Source organism: Mixophyes fleayi, chromosome 11 (assembly GCF_038048845.1).
Source record: "Mixophyes fleayi isolate aMixFle1 chromosome 11, aMixFle1.hap1, whole genome shotgun sequence".
NCBI classification, from domain to species: domain Eukaryota; kingdom Metazoa; phylum Chordata; class Amphibia; order Anura; family Limnodynastidae; genus Mixophyes; species Mixophyes fleayi.
Window position 1 is genome coordinate 81,582,165 of NC_134412.1, and position 19,636 is coordinate 81,601,800.

General features: G+C 41.3%; 1 protein-coding gene across 3 annotated transcripts in view; it reads right to left on the minus strand.

Moving 5' to 3' along the window:
• VPS13D (vacuolar protein sorting 13 homolog D) overlaps window positions 1-19,636 on the minus strand; it is a 169,742-nt gene that overhangs the window by 77,237 nt on the left and 72,869 nt on the right. For all 3 annotated transcript variants that reach the window (XM_075189940.1, XM_075189941.1, XM_075189939.1), the window contains 15 exons: window positions 19,377-19,624; window positions 17,857-18,048; window positions 16,224-16,350; window positions 15,536-15,678; window positions 13,881-14,011; window positions 13,624-13,799; window positions 11,935-12,058; window positions 10,195-10,430; window positions 8,664-8,772; window positions 6,485-6,648; window positions 6,146-6,254; window positions 5,742-5,921; window positions 4,904-5,014; window positions 4,672-4,821; window positions 1,733-1,882 (listed from right to left, as the gene is read on the minus strand). In XM_075189940.1, the coding sequence (XP_075046041.1) occupies window positions 1,733-1,882; window positions 4,672-4,821; window positions 4,904-5,014; window positions 5,742-5,921; window positions 6,146-6,254; window positions 6,485-6,648; window positions 8,664-8,772; window positions 10,195-10,430; window positions 11,935-12,058; window positions 13,624-13,799; window positions 13,881-14,011; window positions 15,536-15,678; window positions 16,224-16,350; window positions 17,857-18,048; window positions 19,377-19,624 (2,350 nt within the window). The remainder of the gene's footprint in view (window positions 1-1,732; window positions 1,883-4,671; window positions 4,822-4,903; window positions 5,015-5,741; window positions 5,922-6,145; window positions 6,255-6,484; window positions 6,649-8,663; window positions 8,773-10,194; window positions 10,431-11,934; window positions 12,059-13,623; window positions 13,800-13,880; window positions 14,012-15,535; window positions 15,679-16,223; window positions 16,351-17,856; window positions 18,049-19,376; window positions 19,625-19,636) is intronic.

A 19,636-nucleotide genomic window follows, 5' to 3' on the forward strand; every position in this document is an offset into this window, starting at 1 on the left:
ATATTGGGAAACAGGAGCAGCACCATTATATTAATGTATATACATTCGAAGCTATCCAACGAGGTAGATAAGCTATTACACGTCTAAGATAATATTACAAAAAGTTAACTGCAGAGTTCCCCTGTTCCCCATTGACAGTTGTCTCAAACATAATTAAAGGGCCCTGAAGCTTGATGCAAATTTTGGATCTTGAACCATTTACGGTGACTAGTATACAACACAGAACACATTTTGTTGGCCAGTAAGTTTAGCCCAAACTAGTCGCTGAATCGGTCACATCATTAGGACATCCCTTAAGTGATCGACAACGTAAGGAGAGGCAGAAAGATCTAAAAGGTCTTCTCTGCCATCATGCGCTAATTAAATCAGCTATAAAAGAGACAATAACAAAATAAACGTGTAAATAGCTCTTCCAGATGAAACGCAGATCATACATCCAACTTGGATTGATAATCCATCAACCAGCTGCTGGAACATCCAGGGATACTTATGAAATCTGGTGCATTGGAAAACGTGCTTTAGCTCATATCAACCAATCAGAAGTTTGCTTTAGTAAACAAGTTTGATATATGAATTATGTTTTTGTTTCCTATAGAGGTGCATTTTCCATTCCAATCTTTCTGCTTCAGTTTGAAACGAGCCTCACATACAGTGGCTACTCTGTGCTGTTAACATTTAGAAACTTACTCATACTTGCCCCTCTCCTGGTCGGTCACTCTTTACACTTCCTAGTAAAGTGGGCAGGATGGGAGCCTCCAAGACATGACTCACAGTGAAACAAGGCATTTTGACCCCACCCTCTGCGCCAGAATGATGCTTTAATGTCAATCCGTTGCGGGGCCAAAATCATGCGATTCATCACACTTGTCCCCTTCCGTCTGCACACCTCATCCTCCCCTCTGGGATCTCCAGCAGGGGAGCATTCAAAGAGTTGGTAAATATGACATAGATTGGCTACACACTGGACAATCCACTCCCACTTCTTGTCTAAATATGGACATGTAGAAGTAGTAGTTGGCCAAGCTGAAATACTCTGTGCTGATGTGAACATTCTAAAGCTGTGTTTGGCTGAAGGTTGTTCTAGCTGCACCCACATAACCTATCATCATCAATTTATATAGTGCCACTAGTTCTGCAGCGCTGTACAGAGAACTCACTCACATTAGTCCCTGCCCCATTGGAGCTTACAGTCTAAATTCCCTAACATACACACACAGACACACACAGACACACACACACACACACACACACACACACACACACACACACACACACAGACTAAGGTCAATTTGTTAGCAGCCAATTAACCTACCAGTATGTTTTTGGATTGTGGGAGGAAACCGAAGCACCCAGAGGAAACCCACGCAAACATGGGGAGAACATACAAACTCCACACAGATAAGGCCATGGTCGGGAATCAAACTCATGACCCCAGTGCTGTGAGGCAGAAGTGCTAACCACTAAGCCACTGTGTTGCCCCAAACCTACTGTTTGTCTGGGTACAACCAGTTCTAAAGAACTGATGTGAGTGAGTTCTCTGTACACCGCTGCAGAATTAGTGGCGCTATATAAATAGATGATGATGATGATGAAGTGCAATAAGCAAGCTGACCCTCAGACAAGACACTTAAAGATGACAGGCAGAATATAATTGATCACCATGAATCCTGTGGTCATTCATAATACAGATAACTGAGTGGTAGATAAACCAAATGATCTAATGCAGCTTTACCTTGAACAAGTCAGTCAGTGCGTTCTTGCTGGGCACCCTCATTGCATTGACTTGTATAGCAGGCCCTGACTCTACCTCTTCACTTTCAATGCTCTTTGGTGTCACGAAGAGCATAACGGACTGCGTGGTACCAATTAACTGGTTATCAACCTAATGAAATAAAAAGTATAAAATATATATTTTTACATAAAATAAGCACATGATCTGCATGGTATAGCCACAGTTCTATTAAAGGTAACATCTTAACTTCCTAATAACCCTACTCTATCAATGATGTACATTACACATGAATGAATATTACTCTTGCCAGAATGGCTGAACACGTCTAGGTCACTGGAGATTTGGTCGACTTTACCTACAGGTAAAAGGTAGCTTTAAATCTGATAAACAGTATTACACAAATTAAAAGTTCCACAATTGTCAATAAAGCAACGGGGTGAAGGGACCCCTGACATTCAGTTGTCAGAACCACCTTCAGTTTCATATAGGGTCACCATCAGAAGCCTATGTACAAGTAGAGAATAACGTTGGTCAGTGGTAACGCTGACACCGATCCTGGGCAGTTTCTGATCCCACTGAAATACTCCCAATCCTATATTATACACTTCAAAGCAGCTTTTGCCCTAGTATGCAGGCGGATTGATAGAACATACACTAGAGATCTGTAATGCTGGAAGATCAGTCTGTGTGTGTGTAAGTAGCATAAATGTGGTAATATACAGAGCAAGCCTTATACGCCAACATTTAGCAAAATTACAGCAACAACATCTCTTAAAGTTTAGAACAAGCCAATCATCCCAACCTCACTTTATCTCATTGTTGTTATATATGAACCACCAAAATCAGAACAGACTTACTGCAATATGGAAAATATTAACTTAATGCATTAAAAGGGACAACAGTAAAACCCGATCTGAACAAGGATCAGAGGACTGTGACGCAAAGAATCACAGCTGTTGAATCTTTACCAGCAGACGGTGTCTGCAGTTATTCTGCTGGGGCTACTTAGACTCTCATATGGACTCATGTGTGAATGTAGGCAGAGCGCGAATCCATCACATCAATAGGTCAATGTTAAATAAATGAGTAACGTTATTTTCTGAGGGCCGGGGCAACAATCCAGTCTCTAGCAACGAATGTCCGCTATCCCAGACTTTATTTGGCCATTGTGTATATGTAAAGATTGCTCTTTATTGGATGAATTAGTGATGTTCAAGGTTGCCATGGGAATTATGGGGACTTTTGGTAAATTTTCCGGTTCGCTCACAAACGGGACCAAGCTCTGCCCAGATGGCGATAGATTCTCTCCATTCTTCTATCATGGGGGAGGCAAACTACAGTCTGTCAATGTGAAGTGATGCACACATTTTTATATAAATCTATTACTGGAAAAATTGAGAACCCAAATTGTAGCTGGTACAAGCTTCTGTCTGGCCAGCTCCAACACTTAAGTGAGATGGACTAACAGTCCAGCAGTGGAGCCAGTGTCTCTACTGGTAGCTCATTATATGGGCCTGATGGATTTATTGGTTATCCTGAAGGGTGGGGTATGGGCAGGGCACAGGCCAGCCCACACACTGCTGCTGATCTCCACATTATCTGGGGGTATTACTGACTGTAGTGTCACTTAGATACATGGGATTTAATTCACTTTATATGTAAGTGCCTTAAGCTTATAAGGTATTGTGAGTGTATAGTACAAGATGTGACATTGCAGCAACTCCTGGGGTACCCGAGAGTATATTGTAGAAGATAAAGTTATCAAAGTAGCAGATCAATAGATGTTCCTTCAGGGAGGGAGAGGAGAAAGCTAGGAGAGAGAGAGAAGATAGGAGGGAAGAGATAGGGGTTGAGCAGATATGGGAAAGGGGGGGAGTGGAAGAAAGGAGATGGAAGAGAGTGGGGAGAGGAGAGAGGAAGAAAGGAGAGAGGAGAGAGGAAAAAAGGAGAGAGGAGAGAGGAAAAAAGGAGATGGAAGAGAAGAGAGGAAAAAAGGAGATGGAAGAGAAGAGAGGAAAAAAGGAGATGGAAGAGAAGAGAGGAAAAAAGGAGATGGAAGAGAAGAGAGGAAAAAAGGAGATGGAAGAGAAGAGAGGAAAAAAGGAGATGGAAGAGAAGAGAGGAAAAAAGGAGATGGAAGAGAGAGGAAAAAAGGAGATGGAAGAGAGAGGAAGAAGAGAGGGGGAGAGAGGAAGAGGAGAGGAAGGGGAGAGGAAGGGGAGAGGAAGGGGAGAGGAAGGGGAGAGGAAGGGGAGAGGAAGGGGAGAGGAAGGGGAGAGGAAGGGGAGAGGAAGGGGAGAGGAAGAGGAGAGGAAGAGGAGAAGGAGGGAGCGGATCTGGGAGGGAGCGGATCTGGGAGGGAGCGGATCTGGGAGGGAGCGGATCTGGGAGGGAGCGGATCTGGGAGGGAGCGGATCTGGGAGGGAGCGGATCTGGGAGGGAGCGGATCTGGGAGGGAGCGGATCTGGGACAGGGCAGAAGAGAAGTGAGGGAAGGTGAGTAGAATGAAGAGATGAGTAAAATCATCACATAAAACGCCTGGGTTACACCGTGTAGCCCAAACAGCCACAAAAATGACCTTATGGAATAGTGGGAGGGTCCTGCCTCTGGTGGCTGGATCCAAACCACGAGTCCCTTGTGGCTAAACGAAAAAAGTGCTAAAGGAACACTAAACCTAAAACAGAGATTGTATTGTATAAGAGAACAACTATCATCTAATTGAGACACAGAGGATGGCTGCACACTTCCACAGAACTTTGTATCAACAAACCTAAGCTGTGATAAGCTACTGAAATATTATGTATTTGTGAATATTATTGTTATTTTATATCACCCAATTTATATTTTAGGCCCTTAAAGTATTGATAACAAATCCATTAAATATACTAAAATAGTAACAATGGGACACAATGGGAGCTATGGGGAAAATAAAACAGTACCTGAACATTTTGGACATTGAGCTCCAGCACCTGATTGGCAGTTAGCTGTGTGTAGTGGATATTAATTCCTGTGAAACTTGCAAACACCAGCTCCTCTGGTACCTTATTAATGAGTGAAATACCGATTCCTTCCTGCAGTTTTATAATAACCTGGAAGAAATATAAAACCGTGTCATTACCATTGAGCGAGGACAGTGTGACGTACTCTCCTACATTGTGACCAAATACACACTTCTAACTCCTGCTCCTGGTCTGGACTCTTGAATCTCCTCATCTCTAGTTGAGCGAGTTCATCCATTTCACTTGAAAGACGTTCACTTCTGCGCTGCTGGAAGTCTGTTATCTGGAAGGCAAACGAATGAGTCTAATAACTACATATTGTGAGGCCTGTACGCTCGTCCAGACATTCATTACACTGCTTCTGCATAAGCCTTTGCCTTGGACAGATTTAAAGTACCACTGCCCCTGGGAGGTGTTCCTGTCATGGAGCCCTCACTCCACATAAGGTTCGGTCTCCATACATGGTCACCTGCCGTAACATAGCTCTTTAACACGCACCGTGGACCAGAGGTGCTATCATCTGCTTCTGATGTTCCCATTAACAGATATACAATACATTCCATGGGTAACCAACTCTTTTTGGGGGCCAGAAAAGTGGCAGCCTGAAACTTGGGGTCCTAGATTAATTAAACATTTGTGGTCCCATTGTAAATCCAAATAGGAGGAACAATTTTATGTAACTGATATCTACTGAAAAACAATTGAAATAAACCAGTACTTGGAGCACGTTAGTGTAGGTCAAGCAAATGACTGATCGGATGCTATGGAGATGGGCTCCAATAGAGAACAGAAGTGCAGAAGCCAAACCCAAGATGTTCCTATATTATCAGAATGGGTTTCTACAACTTTTATGGTCCAAGCACATTTTAAGTCATATGGGTGTTATTATTTACCTAAATGTTATAAAACAGGAGGTACCAGTTTTATGCCAGTGCCGAAACCCCCACCAAATACAGATATAGGTTAAAATAGAAGTGGAAAACGTGAAGTAATTTCTTTACACCCCTTACCTGTAAAACTCTGGTGGGCCCGTCTGGGATAACTCTGACGGACAGGACGCCCGACCCGGGCCTCATCTTCTGGTTTATAAACTGCTGCTCTTTGGGGACGGAGCAGAGATGTTCTAGGGATGCGTCTGGTCCAAGCACCACCTCAGCTCCATCATACAAGCCCGAGACCCCATTCCTGGCCTGAAATCAGCACAGAGGGCATGGACGTTTACATCTCAGCATGTTAGCAAGACACAGGTCCAGAAAGAGATACAAATACAGGTAACACTGCAGATTTAGGTCTTACTCTTACAAATGACTGTTACAATTACAGTAATACTGCAACAAGCTGATGGAGACATAACAGGTTAGTATAGGAATAGATACAAGTGATCGTTTACAAATGGTGTTACTTGTTAGCTGACCTGGACAACCAATCCATGTAAACTGCAGCTTAACTTCCCATCCCGAAAACACCACGTCTGAGTGGTGCTCCGCCGGCGATCCGGTTTCCTCAACATCAGCGGTTCATACCTAGTAAAGAGATGAGCGCACAGTAGAATGTAACAAGACTGATCCTTCATACACTGCATTGCATTAGGATTATGTACCACCAGAGTGGTGTATAGGGAGGATATGTGAGTGGAAGGACTGGGGAAATAGTTATCTCTAAATGGTAAAGAGTGTTTACCCTCTTTTCAGAGTGTGAAATATTTTTTTGTTTTGTAAATCACAATTAAAGAAGAAATATGAAAACACTGTACCGGTTGTCTGTGACGGCAGCTAGACCAGCAATGTCCAACACCAAGGAAGACTCGAGAGATCGTAAATTGGATGGCTTGTTGGGGTTATGGGGAGCTGAAGACCCTTCATGGCACAGCATACCACTGCCCGTCATTCGCCAAAGCTGTGACCGCTTGCCCGGCTCCTGCCATTAACCAAATACACATAACAATTCCATCTTATTACATGCAAAAAAAATAAGAAAATATATATCTCTATACATATATACATTATATATACATATATATATATATATATATATATATATATATATATATATATATATATATATATATATATATATATCTATATCACACATATATCACACATTTTAGCCAACGATTGAGCAACCATCAGGGGGTATATTTACTACCCAGTGGGTTTGCAAAAGTGGAGATGTTGCCTATAGCAACCAATCAGATTCTAGTTATCATTTATTTAGTGCATTCTTCAAAATGACAGCTAGAATCTGATTGGCTGCTATAGACAACATCTCCACTTTTTCAAACCCGCAGTTTCGTAACTATACCTCAAATGTTAAAAGGAATTTTCCCGCTAATCGTTTTTTTATCCAGCTTTTCTTTCTTCTTTGCCTTATTTTATTTTACTTGTACATACTAACCAGAAATATGCTGTAACTGCTATAAAAGGCCACTAAGTCTACAGGTATAATTTGACCACAGATACACTCTATAACATTCACTTCACCCAACAATGGAAATTCAGATAGGATTTAATATGAAGAACACAGGGTTTATTTGAGTTATACAGAAGCACTCTGAACCTATATTCTGACCCTTGGACTGGTGAAAGGCTGGATACATAGTGGTTGTTCACTGGTAATTAACTATAATAAATTGATAAGAGAATCTAAATGGGTTTTGCTGGTTTCCGTCACACTGTGTACCTTGTCGCCCAAGAGACTTAACAGATTAGGGGACCAGAGACAAATCAGCACAGCTTGTGTCCAGCAGAGGGGGCACACATGAACCAGTGTACAGAGACTGGCAGCTCACAGATCGCTTAAAACATCCTGGCAAAGAACTTTTTTGCAGAAAGCTGCCACTAGCCACTATGGAATTCCTTACCAGGCCCGATCAGACTCTACCGGAACCTTCAAATCTTTAAATGCTCTCTAGTGCACCCTCACAGCTGTCTATGCCCACTGATGGTCTATGCCCTCCCTACCCTTTGTTTTTATGTCTGCATTTATTTTATCTACCTTGCATGTCCCTGTTTTATGTATATCCCTGTTTTATGTATGTCCTGATTCCACCACTGTCTGCTGATGCGGAACACTGGGACTCCTTACAAAACAACGATAATAATCATAAAGAAAGTTGGGAGGCACACCAGCCACCTGTATGTCATTTAAAGCTGAATAATGCATTAAGAAATGTAGCTGTAACAATATTTAGAATTTTAACAGTTAATTTTTATTTTTGCTTCTTAATTCATTACATCTAGCATCTACACGTAATCTGTAATAAGTCTATGTGTGAGATGAAAACTCAGTGTACTCTCTCTTCAGATTGTATTCGCACGTTCTATGTAGCAGTGTCAGCTAGTGCTCCGGTTATTATTTTAGGCTCCAAGGAAGCCCCATTGGAAGTCCTTTACACGCTGCCATATCACACCGCTCAGCTTTAATGCCAAATGGATGGACCTTTTCCCATGGTTGACCAATTTCAAAGATGATCCTGAATTCTCAAGGTCAAGGGCAGGACTGGCCGTGTGTGGCCACCTTTACTGGCCCTTGAAGGAAGTTTTACATGCAAAATAAAAAGCCTGATCTCAAACATGTTTGTTCTATGCTGACATCTGTAAATATTTGTAAATATTATAGGCAGCTCGTTCGTATAAAACAACTTGTGCTTTAGATTCCGTGGTTCTTAAAGCCAGAAATATTGCTCTGATAGATGACAGATGGTTAGAAGTAAACTGTAGTCTTCCCCCATTCTTTCATAACAAAAGCAGATGTGAGTGATCCAAAAGTTTAAACCCACCCGCTACTGCTAAGCTACAACGAATGGGTGGGGTTATTGTGGCCCAATCCAACACGCACTCCATTCTCAGGTTGCCAGATAGCACCAATTATCCAAAACAAACCGTTACCACAATTACACAGTATCAGGAACATGTTTAGTGAAGTAAACGTACCTTCTTCTTCAGAATGACTCGGTGGGTTTTGGGCTGAACGTCTAGGACCAGCTCTGCATAAATAATATTCTTTGACTGAGTGACAGGCAGTACATTTCCTTCTTGTAGGCTGTAATGAAGACATATGGGTAGAGTCGGTCTATATAACCACTGCTTGTTATATTATTATTGCAAGTATGCTTTTGTCACCATTGTATACATTATCAGGATGTGCACACGGAGCAGGCAGACAATTTGTAGGGTGAATCAATATTATTACTATGGATGCACTAGGAACTAATAGGCTGTATTTGCAGGAATAGGCCTCAATGAGGTCACAAGTTCCTAGTGAATGAATAAGCTGCAGTCTCAGGAATATTGCCTACAAACGTGCTGTCTCCGCTGTGTACAAGCAATGGATACACTGCAGTCTAAAAGCGCTGCACACACAAATACAAAATTTTATTTTGATACAACCGACTGCCTGTATGGATACAACCTATTGTCTACTACTGAAATAGAATCCATACCGCCAAACATTTAGAATCCCGAAAGCGGGACAAAATAAACCTTGCCCCAGTTCCACCCACAATGGGGTAAAGTTGGCCAATAAGCCACCTACTTTCCTGTTAGGCTCCGCCCCTTTTGTTGTCCGCAAATCGAGATGTCCCTCCAAAGTTGAATTAGGACCAATGGGAGTTATGGTATCTAATGCAGGTAAATGTTTGCATGCCTTACAGTAACATGAATCAGTTATTATGAATCTAGTTCAGTGATGGACAACAGGGCGTCCTACAGGGCTGCATGCGGCCCTCTGAGCCTTCGCTGGGGCCCGCAGCTCCGTCCTGCTTTATTATCAGATTTCTTTTTTACAGCTTGTAACACTTGTGCAAAATGCCTGCTGATGTTATTACAGATGTCTCTTTCACTCATTAAATGTATTGTCTTAGCTTATTACCGAGATGAGGGGTAACGTGCGGCCCTTTTGAAGGTTAGAGGGCCACGCATGTGGCCCCTGAAGTGTAATCAGGTTTCCCACCACTGATCACTTACATGTTAGTCCTTCCTGCACAGTCCTTACAAAAGCAGGAACACAAATACACGGGTAAAGTGAATGTCAGTCTCACAGGTCAGTGCTTTATACAGCATGCTGATTAAATATGGGGTCCTTTTAAAGCAGGAAAACATTTGTAACACAGGAAAGGGTTCTTTACAGTCAGAGCAGTACAGGTGTTGATTGAAAAATAAATCTGCCAATTTTGGAGTTGAAAACAAATTTATTCCCAAGCCACACAACAGGACAAACTGAATGCGGCTTCAAATTTGATTAGCCTGCCTCTAGTCGACATTGGAGAAACCCTTCCTTGATCAAACATGCTGTATGTGGGATCTCCCCCATTACCCAACGCTTGCGCCGTTTCTCTTGGCACTGGAGCGCTCAACCTGTCCGCAGTTTTGCAATTCAGCTCAATTTAAGTGTCATATTTTACATAAAGGCTTAACAAGGTCCCTCTTAAAAGTGGTTACTCAAAATGTGAGCAAATAATCCTACCCAGAAAATGTATAGGTGGCAGCGATGTAGATGAAGTTTTCATAGTAAAGCTGTTTGCTGTCCTGGAAGTCATTCATGTTGCAGACGATCTCTGAAGATCCTGCTCCTTTAACAGTCAGCGCAATGTAGGATGGCAGGATCGGCTCATCCCACGCGTAATCCAGAGAGGTTGAGGCCTTCACCTCTGTGCGCAGCCGAGGCTCCGCAACGCCATGCTGCATAAACACAACCGGCACCTTCAAACAGAAATGATGGTAAATATTACTCTTATTTCAGACTATTATGGAGGATTCAGCTGCTGGAGACAACAGAGCACTATATATGATTAATAAGAGTAAAAGGGTTCTTGCTGATTGAAAGGATGGTGATATTTTCGCATACAAGCCACAAACCATCAAGCAAATCCATGTCTAATGTTTATATATCAGCATCCTCAAGAAAATGTAATTCACACAAAGTCTAACAACACAAAGGCAGAACCTCACAACACCAAGTTTGTATATATAAACAATCCTATATATAGTATATGTATAGACTGTGCTAGAGACACTTATGTATTACAAAGCAGAACAAGCCAGGTAGTGAACATTATAAGGCTATTTACAGTCAACTTTGGGTTCTGTATAACAAACCAAAAGATCCCTTCATAGTGCTCAAAAATGCAATAAAGCCTCCTAAAAAGACACAATAAAAAAAAAAAAAAAAAAAAAAAAAAAAAAAAAGGTACAGCCCTACAAAATGAGATGTGAAAACTAAGCAAAGAAAAAAAAACACCAAAAAAACTATAAAATTCTGTATTTCTGAATTGTATAAGTACAGAATTCCTATGTACCAATAAAAACTGCTAAATGCAAAGTATAGAAATAGATCCTTACAAGTCAAAGACCAATCAAATCTTGAGGTCACGGAACTAATTAAAGCAGAATATGAACATCACATAAATGAATAAAGCTGCACAAAACACAGAGACTATTAATAGTATACACCGTACAAATATATTCCATACTATCACTATTGATCCACGTTTATAGTTTTTGGTTTAAATTTACTAATTATAGGCTTTTTTGGGTTAGTTTTAACATCATATTAAAAAAGGCTGTCCCTTGATATTCTTTTATTTTGTTTTTTTTAAAGGGGGTTGGACAGGAAGAAAGGACTTTGTTTCCAACCAGGGCTCTGACTGTGGACTTTCTATGGTGTGTGTTGGGGGGGGGGGGGGGAGATGAGTCCTCCGGTTGCCTGGTAGGTTAATTGCCTTAAGTTGACTCTGCCAGTGTGTGGGGTGGGGAATTTAGATGGGGTGCTCCACTGGGGCAGGGGCTGATGTGGATGACTACACTGTACAGCGCCGTGTAACAGGATTGGCTCTATATAAATAATAAAAATAATAACGATAAATAACAGATGAGCCCAGTAACAGTGTGTGAGGGGTGTGGGAGTTCCCTTTTCCTTACTCATTGTATGTGCTGCTGTCGACAAGTCCAGAGCTCCCCATATTAATATATTGGGGGAAGAAAAAATAAATGTATTTGTTTCTGTTCTGCCAATTCACTCTAGTTATTATAACATCTCTTAATCCATATATGAAAGTACAGTGTGCATTTTTAATGGAACAATCCCTTTACCTTCACTGGGCCTGTAGCACAGTACTCACATATGCTCAAGGAGCCCCCCCCCCCAACTGTTTGTACTCATAACACAAGAGGTACATTATCAAATCATTTACAGTGCTGCAATCACCTTAGAGAAGTTATCCACTCGGAACGGAGGCGGCAGCTGATCGGTGTCACTGAACGAGATGCGGTATGTGGCGCCTTGCAGCGTAATCTCTACCCTCAAAAAATGGCATTTCCCAAAGGTATCCCTAAAAACAACAGAAAAATGCTAACAGACATGTTTGGAAATAAAAGGACCAAGGACATGTATATGTGTGTGTGTATAAATTATATATATATATATATATATATATATATATATATATATACACATACACACACACACACACACACAAGCATATATATATACATGCATGCTATGAAAAATATCAAAGTAGAAAGTCATGTTCTAAATATGTATTTATTCCTGGAAAAGGCTTATAAATACACTCTTTCCATAAAAACAGAAGACCTGCTTTTATTTTGCTATAACTGTAAGGCCTCGAGGAGTAATTGTAAATGTTATTAATTTGAATGCTAGACTGTTGGAAGTTTTGGTGAAGGAATGTATTCTGGGACAGCAGATGGAGACGGAGGAGTAGCCACCACTAAGGTTCCACCACAAGAACTGTCGGGTCTGTGTACCAGAGGGTGACAATCTGCAACTCTCCGAGTCACTGGTTTCCCCCTCTCACTGCCCTGGGTATAGTCCATAGCGGGAAAAGGTATATCCTTTGGCAAGTCCAATCATTGCACCGATAAGACATGCATGCAGATCCTTGGACCAAAGACCGTATGTGGGCAACTTACAATTTAGCCAAGTCTAAGTGAAGTTCATAATTGGGGCCACCTAATCGGGCCACCCAGCCCATGATCTATTTCAGCCACGGCAAGGACTCTTTCAGGTGCTGCTCAGATGATATGCTACCACTGTAACACAGTCAGAAACTAGAATTGCTTCTCTTTTTAAAAGGCAAGTCCACTCTTTATGGGCCAGGATTACTGCTCTCAGTCCAAAACAGTTGAAGAGCTCCCTCAAATCTCACATTTCAAAAGGTCACCCCCCCACCACCAGTCACAGACTCTCATCTGTTGGTTCCTCTTCCCACATTTCCTTGGATAAAGGTAAGAGGTAGTGGAAGGGCTCACCTTGTGGTAGGGATGAACCACAGAATCTTTGAAAGTGATTCAACTAGGAACGAGGCGTCTCCTGAATGTCCGCAGAGACACCTCACTCCGATGCTATGGCTGGAATCTCTGCTTATTTTTTCTCGCACCTCTGAGCGAAGATTGCAACCGTCACATTGTCGGAAAGTGAATCCCCCCCCCTTAGACAGATGGAGGTAAGACCTGAATGTATGAGCTGGAAGGACCCGGCATCCTAGGGTCTGACTTAACTCCTTTTAATAAAGCTATGACCGAAAACTAGGGTTGTAAGTTAGATCTATACACTGAATCTGTAATATCATAACAGTGTCTAAATCATTTTATTATAAGTTTCAGAGTAATCTGTTTGGATAATAAAAAAAAAAAAGTGACATTGAGCTCTATAACTTATCAAAATATTTGAGTTTCGTTCCCCTGTAGACCAGAGGTGTGCAATCTGGTGGTCGGGACTGCAAACGGGGCCCCATAATCTGTTTCGGGGGTCTCCCTGTTGTCAGACATGCAAAACATTCTATTAGGAACGCTTAAGCTCCTGATGACAAAAAAGGTTACCCACCACTAGATTAAATATCATAAAATAGGAATATTCGATATTGTTAGCATTTACCTCATGTTAATATGAAAGGAGTTATTTTTATTAACCTCAAAGCCACCAGACCAAATACAGTTTGAAACATCCATTAGTCGCACACAGAGCAATTGGTCATAGTCATTTCTTGGCCAATGAAATACCACGCTGGAGCCAGGGAGCGTGGAGATATAACCATCGGGATTGTTGGTGCCCTAGGAAGAAGAGAGGATTATATATCATATTATAGATGTAAATGATCATCTAATGAACTAGATGTTCTAACATAAACGTACCTGTCCTCTAGCAAATTCTCTTTGTGCAAATGCAAGTTTGTGAGTGGATTTGTTGATCAATAAGTACCGAGGCGCAAAGGTGACCATACATGTATCTATGTACCTCCCTCTGCCCTTCTTAACATCGATACCTAGGGAAGAGGTGGTCACAACTTCTAAGCACGGAATGCAGGAGGATATACAGTCAGACAATAGGATGATACAATATAATATGTGTGTACTGTATGAAGGGAGAATCAATATTATAGTGAGAGAGTGATATCAGCGGTATATTGTCCATGCGCTACTCCTTTGGCTGCTCCACATCTTCTACAGGAGTAGATCACTGCAGAACATTTTTATGGGCATCAAGTATATGGGCACTAGGGTTCATGTAAGTACGAAGGGAATAGATGAGAAGAATGACAGACAGCAAAGACGAGGAATAAAGATGAATAGAAAGGGAGGGGGGTGAATGAAGGAAAAGAGAGTAAGGTAAAACGAAAGGAAAAGAGTAAGGAAAAACTAAAGGAAAAGAGTAAGGAAAAACTAAAGGAAAAGAAAGAAAGTGTAAAACGAAAGGAAAAGAAAGAAAGTGTAAAACGAAAGGAAAAGAGTAAGGAAAAACGAAAGGAAAAGAGTAAGGAAAAACGAAAGGAAAAGAGAGAGAGGAAAAACGAAAGGAAAAGAGAGAGAGGAAAAACGAAAGGAAAAGAGAGAGAGGAAAAACGAAAGGAAAAGAGAGAGAGGAAAAACGAAAGGAAAAGAGAGAGAGGAAAAACGAAAGGAAAAGAGAGAGGGAAAACAAAAGGAAAAGAAAGTAAGGGAAACGAAAGGAAAAGAGAGAGAGGGAAAACAAAAGGAAAAGAAAGTAAGGGAAACAAAAGGAAAAGAGAGAGAGGGAAAACAAAAGGAAAAGAAAGTAAGGGAAACGAAAGGAAAAGAGAGAGAGGGAAAACAAAAGGAAAACAAAGTAAGGGAAACGAAAGGAAAAGAAAGTAAGGGAAACGAAAGGAAAAGAGAGAGAAGGAAAACAAAAGGAAAAGAAAGTAAGGGAAACGAAAGGAAAAGAGAGAGAAGGAAAACAAAAGGAAAAGAAAGTAAGGGAAACGAAAGGAAAAGAGAGAGAGGGAAAACAAAAGGAAAAGACAGTAAGGGAAACGAAAGGAAAAGAGAGAGAGGGAAAACAAAAGGAAAAGAAAGTAAGGGAAACTAAAGGAAAAGAGAGAAGGAAATGAAGGGAAAGAAAGAAGGAAATGAAGACAAACAGTAAGGAATAAAAGAAAGGTGACAAAGGAGGGTAGAAAGAGTTGAGGACACAAGAGTTCACTGAGATGAAAAATAAAGATAAAGAAATCTAACCAAATAAGTTGACAGAGAAGAGAAATAGAGGTAGAACTGTGAGGAGTGGAAGTTAAGAGAAACAACAATGAAGGACGTTGATCAATAAAAGGAAGTGAGGAGAAGTAGACACAGAAAGGACAGGGTGAGTATTTATAGAAAAAGGAGGACATATTAGGAATAACAATTTGAGTTGGAGATAAAATAACTGCTGGGTGTGAGATAAATACCGTAAATAGAAAAAACTTTGGGTGATACATTAACAAAGGAGCAGCAAACACAGAGTGAAGTGACAAACATTCGCTTGCCGGACGCCTCTCATCTGTTTTTCTTACCTATATTATAGATCAGTCCAGGACGGTTCCCTTGCTGGATTACTTTCAGGGCTCGCACCCCGCTGCCTCCGTCTAGGGAAAATGCCTGACACCAGCCTGGGATCCCGTCGGGATGAATGCCCTTTCCAATTCTCATTGTACAGCTGTAGTTTAAAAGTAAATTACTAAAATTCTCACGTATTATAACATACATCATAAAAGAAATCCAGTAACATCCTTTATAATTATCAGGGAGTCAATGTGTTACCTTAATATCCCAAACTATATTCTTCCTCCCCTCCCCCAGGATGGACAACAGATATAAAGGAAATAATCCATAAAGCTTTTCATAGAGATTAAGAATCGATTTCTAATTGTGCTCAGGCTTTGTGTTCTATTCACTATAGGGTGACTGGAGTGCAGTTCTCATGTACAAACAATATGATGTCTATGCAGCGACTGCTAACCTACACACAATGGAGGCAGCCATTTTGTTAGCTGAACCAATATTCATGAAAACACAGCCTATCAACTCGCTTGAAACCGATGACATCAGTGAGAGACAATAGGCGCAAGGATTTAAAAAAAACATACTTGTGATAAACAGGGATAGTCCGAGAATAAAGGAACGGGGACTTAAACTTGACGCAAGAGAGAAAACAGACAAATATACAAAACTGATCACTGAATGACTGCACGGTTCACTCACAGGTTTGGAAGCTCCTTATCTGCGTAACAGAACAAGAGTGGACTCAGGCTTCTCGCAAGTTCGTGCTCTTCAAACTGTGCAGCCGCGTCTGTTTTTGCGTTGTCCTGCCGAAAGATCAGCGGCAGACCTGGGAAGGGAACAGCAACTTTTTAAGAGCTCCATGGTCGTCAATCAACGGAAGCTAAGTATCTCTACTGAAGGGCCATTTCTAGCATACGCAATTTAAAATACAAATTCTTGCTTATTGAACATTCTATATCAGCGTTTCCCAAATCCGGTCCTCAGGGTCCCCTAACAGTGCATTCTTTCCAGGACTCACACTATCACAAGTGAAATAATTAGTACCATCTGTGGTTCTTTTACAATGTGTCAGTAAGTAACTACTACACCTCCAGCAAGGAGATATGGAAATCATGCACTGTTGGGGGTCCCAGAAGACCGAATTTGGGAAACACTGTTCTATATAGTAAAAGAGCGTTGTTCTGCATGAACTCTGACCTTGCTTAATAGATGCATGAAAAAAAATGTTTTTGTGAATGATGCTTTAAATATAGTACTGTGTCAATGTTGCAACAGTAATATTTAAAAGTTAACTTCTTTTCTGGCTGCGTTATTATTTGTAATCTCTATGGGGGGGATCCAATTGAGCGCAATGTGCCTCTGGAACGTCCATGGAGACGCATCGCGAGAATGTTCAGGCTGGAATCTCCGCTCATTTTTCCCTTGCACCTAATAGAGGTGCGAGGAAAAATGAGCAGAGATTCCCTACTCTAATGGCCGGCAATGTTCGTAACCGAATATAACCGTGATGTCCGGCGGCACATTGCTGGCTATACAAATTCCCCCCTCTGTGTTCAGATCCATTGTGCGGTCTCTACAAGAGCAGCAAGGTCTAACTTTATCTCTCTGGCTCTATTCAACATGTAGATGGGTTTCAGGCTACCTGAGCTATAGACCATCTCTTATTTCATTAGTGACAGCACAGGAAAAGCAAAATGCAACAGATACTAAGGCAGTGTTGGCTAACCTGTAACACTCCAGGTGTTGTGAAACTACCAAGTCCCAGCATACCCATCCAGCAATAAGCTGCTATATATTGGCAAAGCATGCTGGGACTTGTAGTTTCACAACACCTGGAGTGTCACATGTTAGCCAACACTGTACTACGGGAACAGAAGCAGCATTAACAAAGAGCAGAGAGAACACTTGCCCTGCGTCCAGCTCCCATCAGTAGGAACAGGATATTCACTGCTTCCAAAGTAAATTCCAAATTGCATTAACTGCATTTGATCATTTTCATTCTTTTAGTTAATAATCTTATTTTTTTTATTTAATCATTTGAGATGATTTTTTCCTATAAAAGATCATATTTTTTAACCCGAGGTGTTTATTGACAAAACAAAATTTAAATAAAAATATAATAAACAAACAGTGCAAGAGACATGTACTGCGGCTGTCAGGAGTGCTGGAATCACTGCACACAGTTTAATATTGAGAGTGTGCCCCCTAGAGTATGTATAGGGATGTGCGGGCAGCTTTGTCGCTGATATAGAAACAGCTGTTTAACTTAAGCAATGACTGATAAAGGGCTTTTTATTTAACATCAGCTTAGAGATATACCCTAGCTACTAACCTGTTTTATTAATCAGCCAATAAGGGGATGAAATGAATATTTTCAGGGAGCCCTCTGCCCGGCACATGATGCGTATGGTGAGGTTCAGCTGCCTCTTGTTTGCATCGTACAGTCGCATCCTCACCATATAGTTCTGAGTACCGGGGGGAATCAGCAGCTCTTTGCAGTGTTGGAAGTTTTCCAGAGAGATTCCTGTTAGAAGCAAGCATGGAAGTAAAGATGTCTGAAGGTATTGTTGAGCGCCCACAATATGATACTAGATGGCTACAGCAGATTTCAACATTCTGCAAACTCCTGTTCATTTTTACACTCTCAATTCTCAGAAAGCCCTGATCACCGTAAACCGGAACCAGTATATAGCGGAGGAGACAGTGTCTGCATAATGATAAAGCAGAATAGTATACCTGGACATATCATTCCTGCCATTTAAACCCCACTAGAGTTTTGCCCTATTTTTATTTCCTTTGTGAAATATGGGGACATAATTCTCTGTTCCTGTATTCTGATGGTCTGTTGCCCGACCTATGCCTGTCCAATAATTATGCAGTTTGCCTACCAATCTGCACCATTTCATCTTATGTGGTTTTCACCTGGTCTGCCCAACTTCTACACCAGTCTTCTACCTGGTCTTGGCTACCCACATCCCCTAGTGGCACACCCTTGTCACTGCATCCTTGGCTGAGCAACTCAAATCCTGACAACTGCAGAGTAAAGAAAGGCTGTAAAAGAAAAGTGGAGACGTTACCCATAACAACCAATCAGATTCTAACTAACATTTATCTTGTACATTCTAGAAAAAAGGATAGCGAGAATCTGATTGGTTGCTATTGACAAATCTACTATGTACAAATACATTAAGGGTCAATACAGAGAACTTTCATGGCAACTTTTTACCCCAAGGACAATACACAGGACACGCAGTCACCCGCTATGGTTAGAGGAGAGGACATTTCACAACCAGCAAAGGAAGGGGTTCTTTACAGTAAGGGCAGTCAAGATATGGAATTCACTGCCAGGGAAGGTTGTGATGGCAGGTTCAATAGATATGTTTAAGAAAGGGTTAGACAAATTATTTGCGGAAAAGTGTATCCAGGGATACGACCATTAATTAAAATGAAGGATAGTAGTGGATATAGGGTAAAAATAGGACTATAATATTGGGTCTGGGGGGATTGTCACAATTGAAACAGATTGGCGGTTGCTTAACTGGATCAATTTCAAATATAATTGCAGGATCGCTGGAAATCCAAAATAGGTTGAACTTGATGGACTGGTGTCTTTTTCCAACCTCATAAACTATGTTACCCCTTCATGTGCAGCTAAAGTCGCTATAAGCTGGGCGCCACCAGAGCCTTATCTTGCCAGAGAATTGCAGAGGTTACATGCACCTGTGACACATATTAAGGGTTGCATTTGATAAGCCGCGATGGACTACAGGTTACACAATTTAACAAGATTATTTTTCAATCAATACCTACTAGTCTGGGTACATACTATAGGGATTTGCTATGAGAACTCACCAAGCTCAAAGTTCTGCGTTGTATCAGCCGTGTGCAGAGCCATCTCTTTGCCAGATTTCAAGGTTCCTTTAAGGGGTGACCCTTTGACGTAGAAGTTGAGCTCACAGGGTAACAGGTTGCAGATCACCACTGTGGGCAGAAGGAAGATGGTATGACCCGGCTGTCTGTAGATTTGTTTGGCGCTGTCCGAAAAAATATTTGATGGCATGTAATCCGGATAGTTTTCTTTCTTCAGAGCTACGCAGAACCTAAGGGAGAAA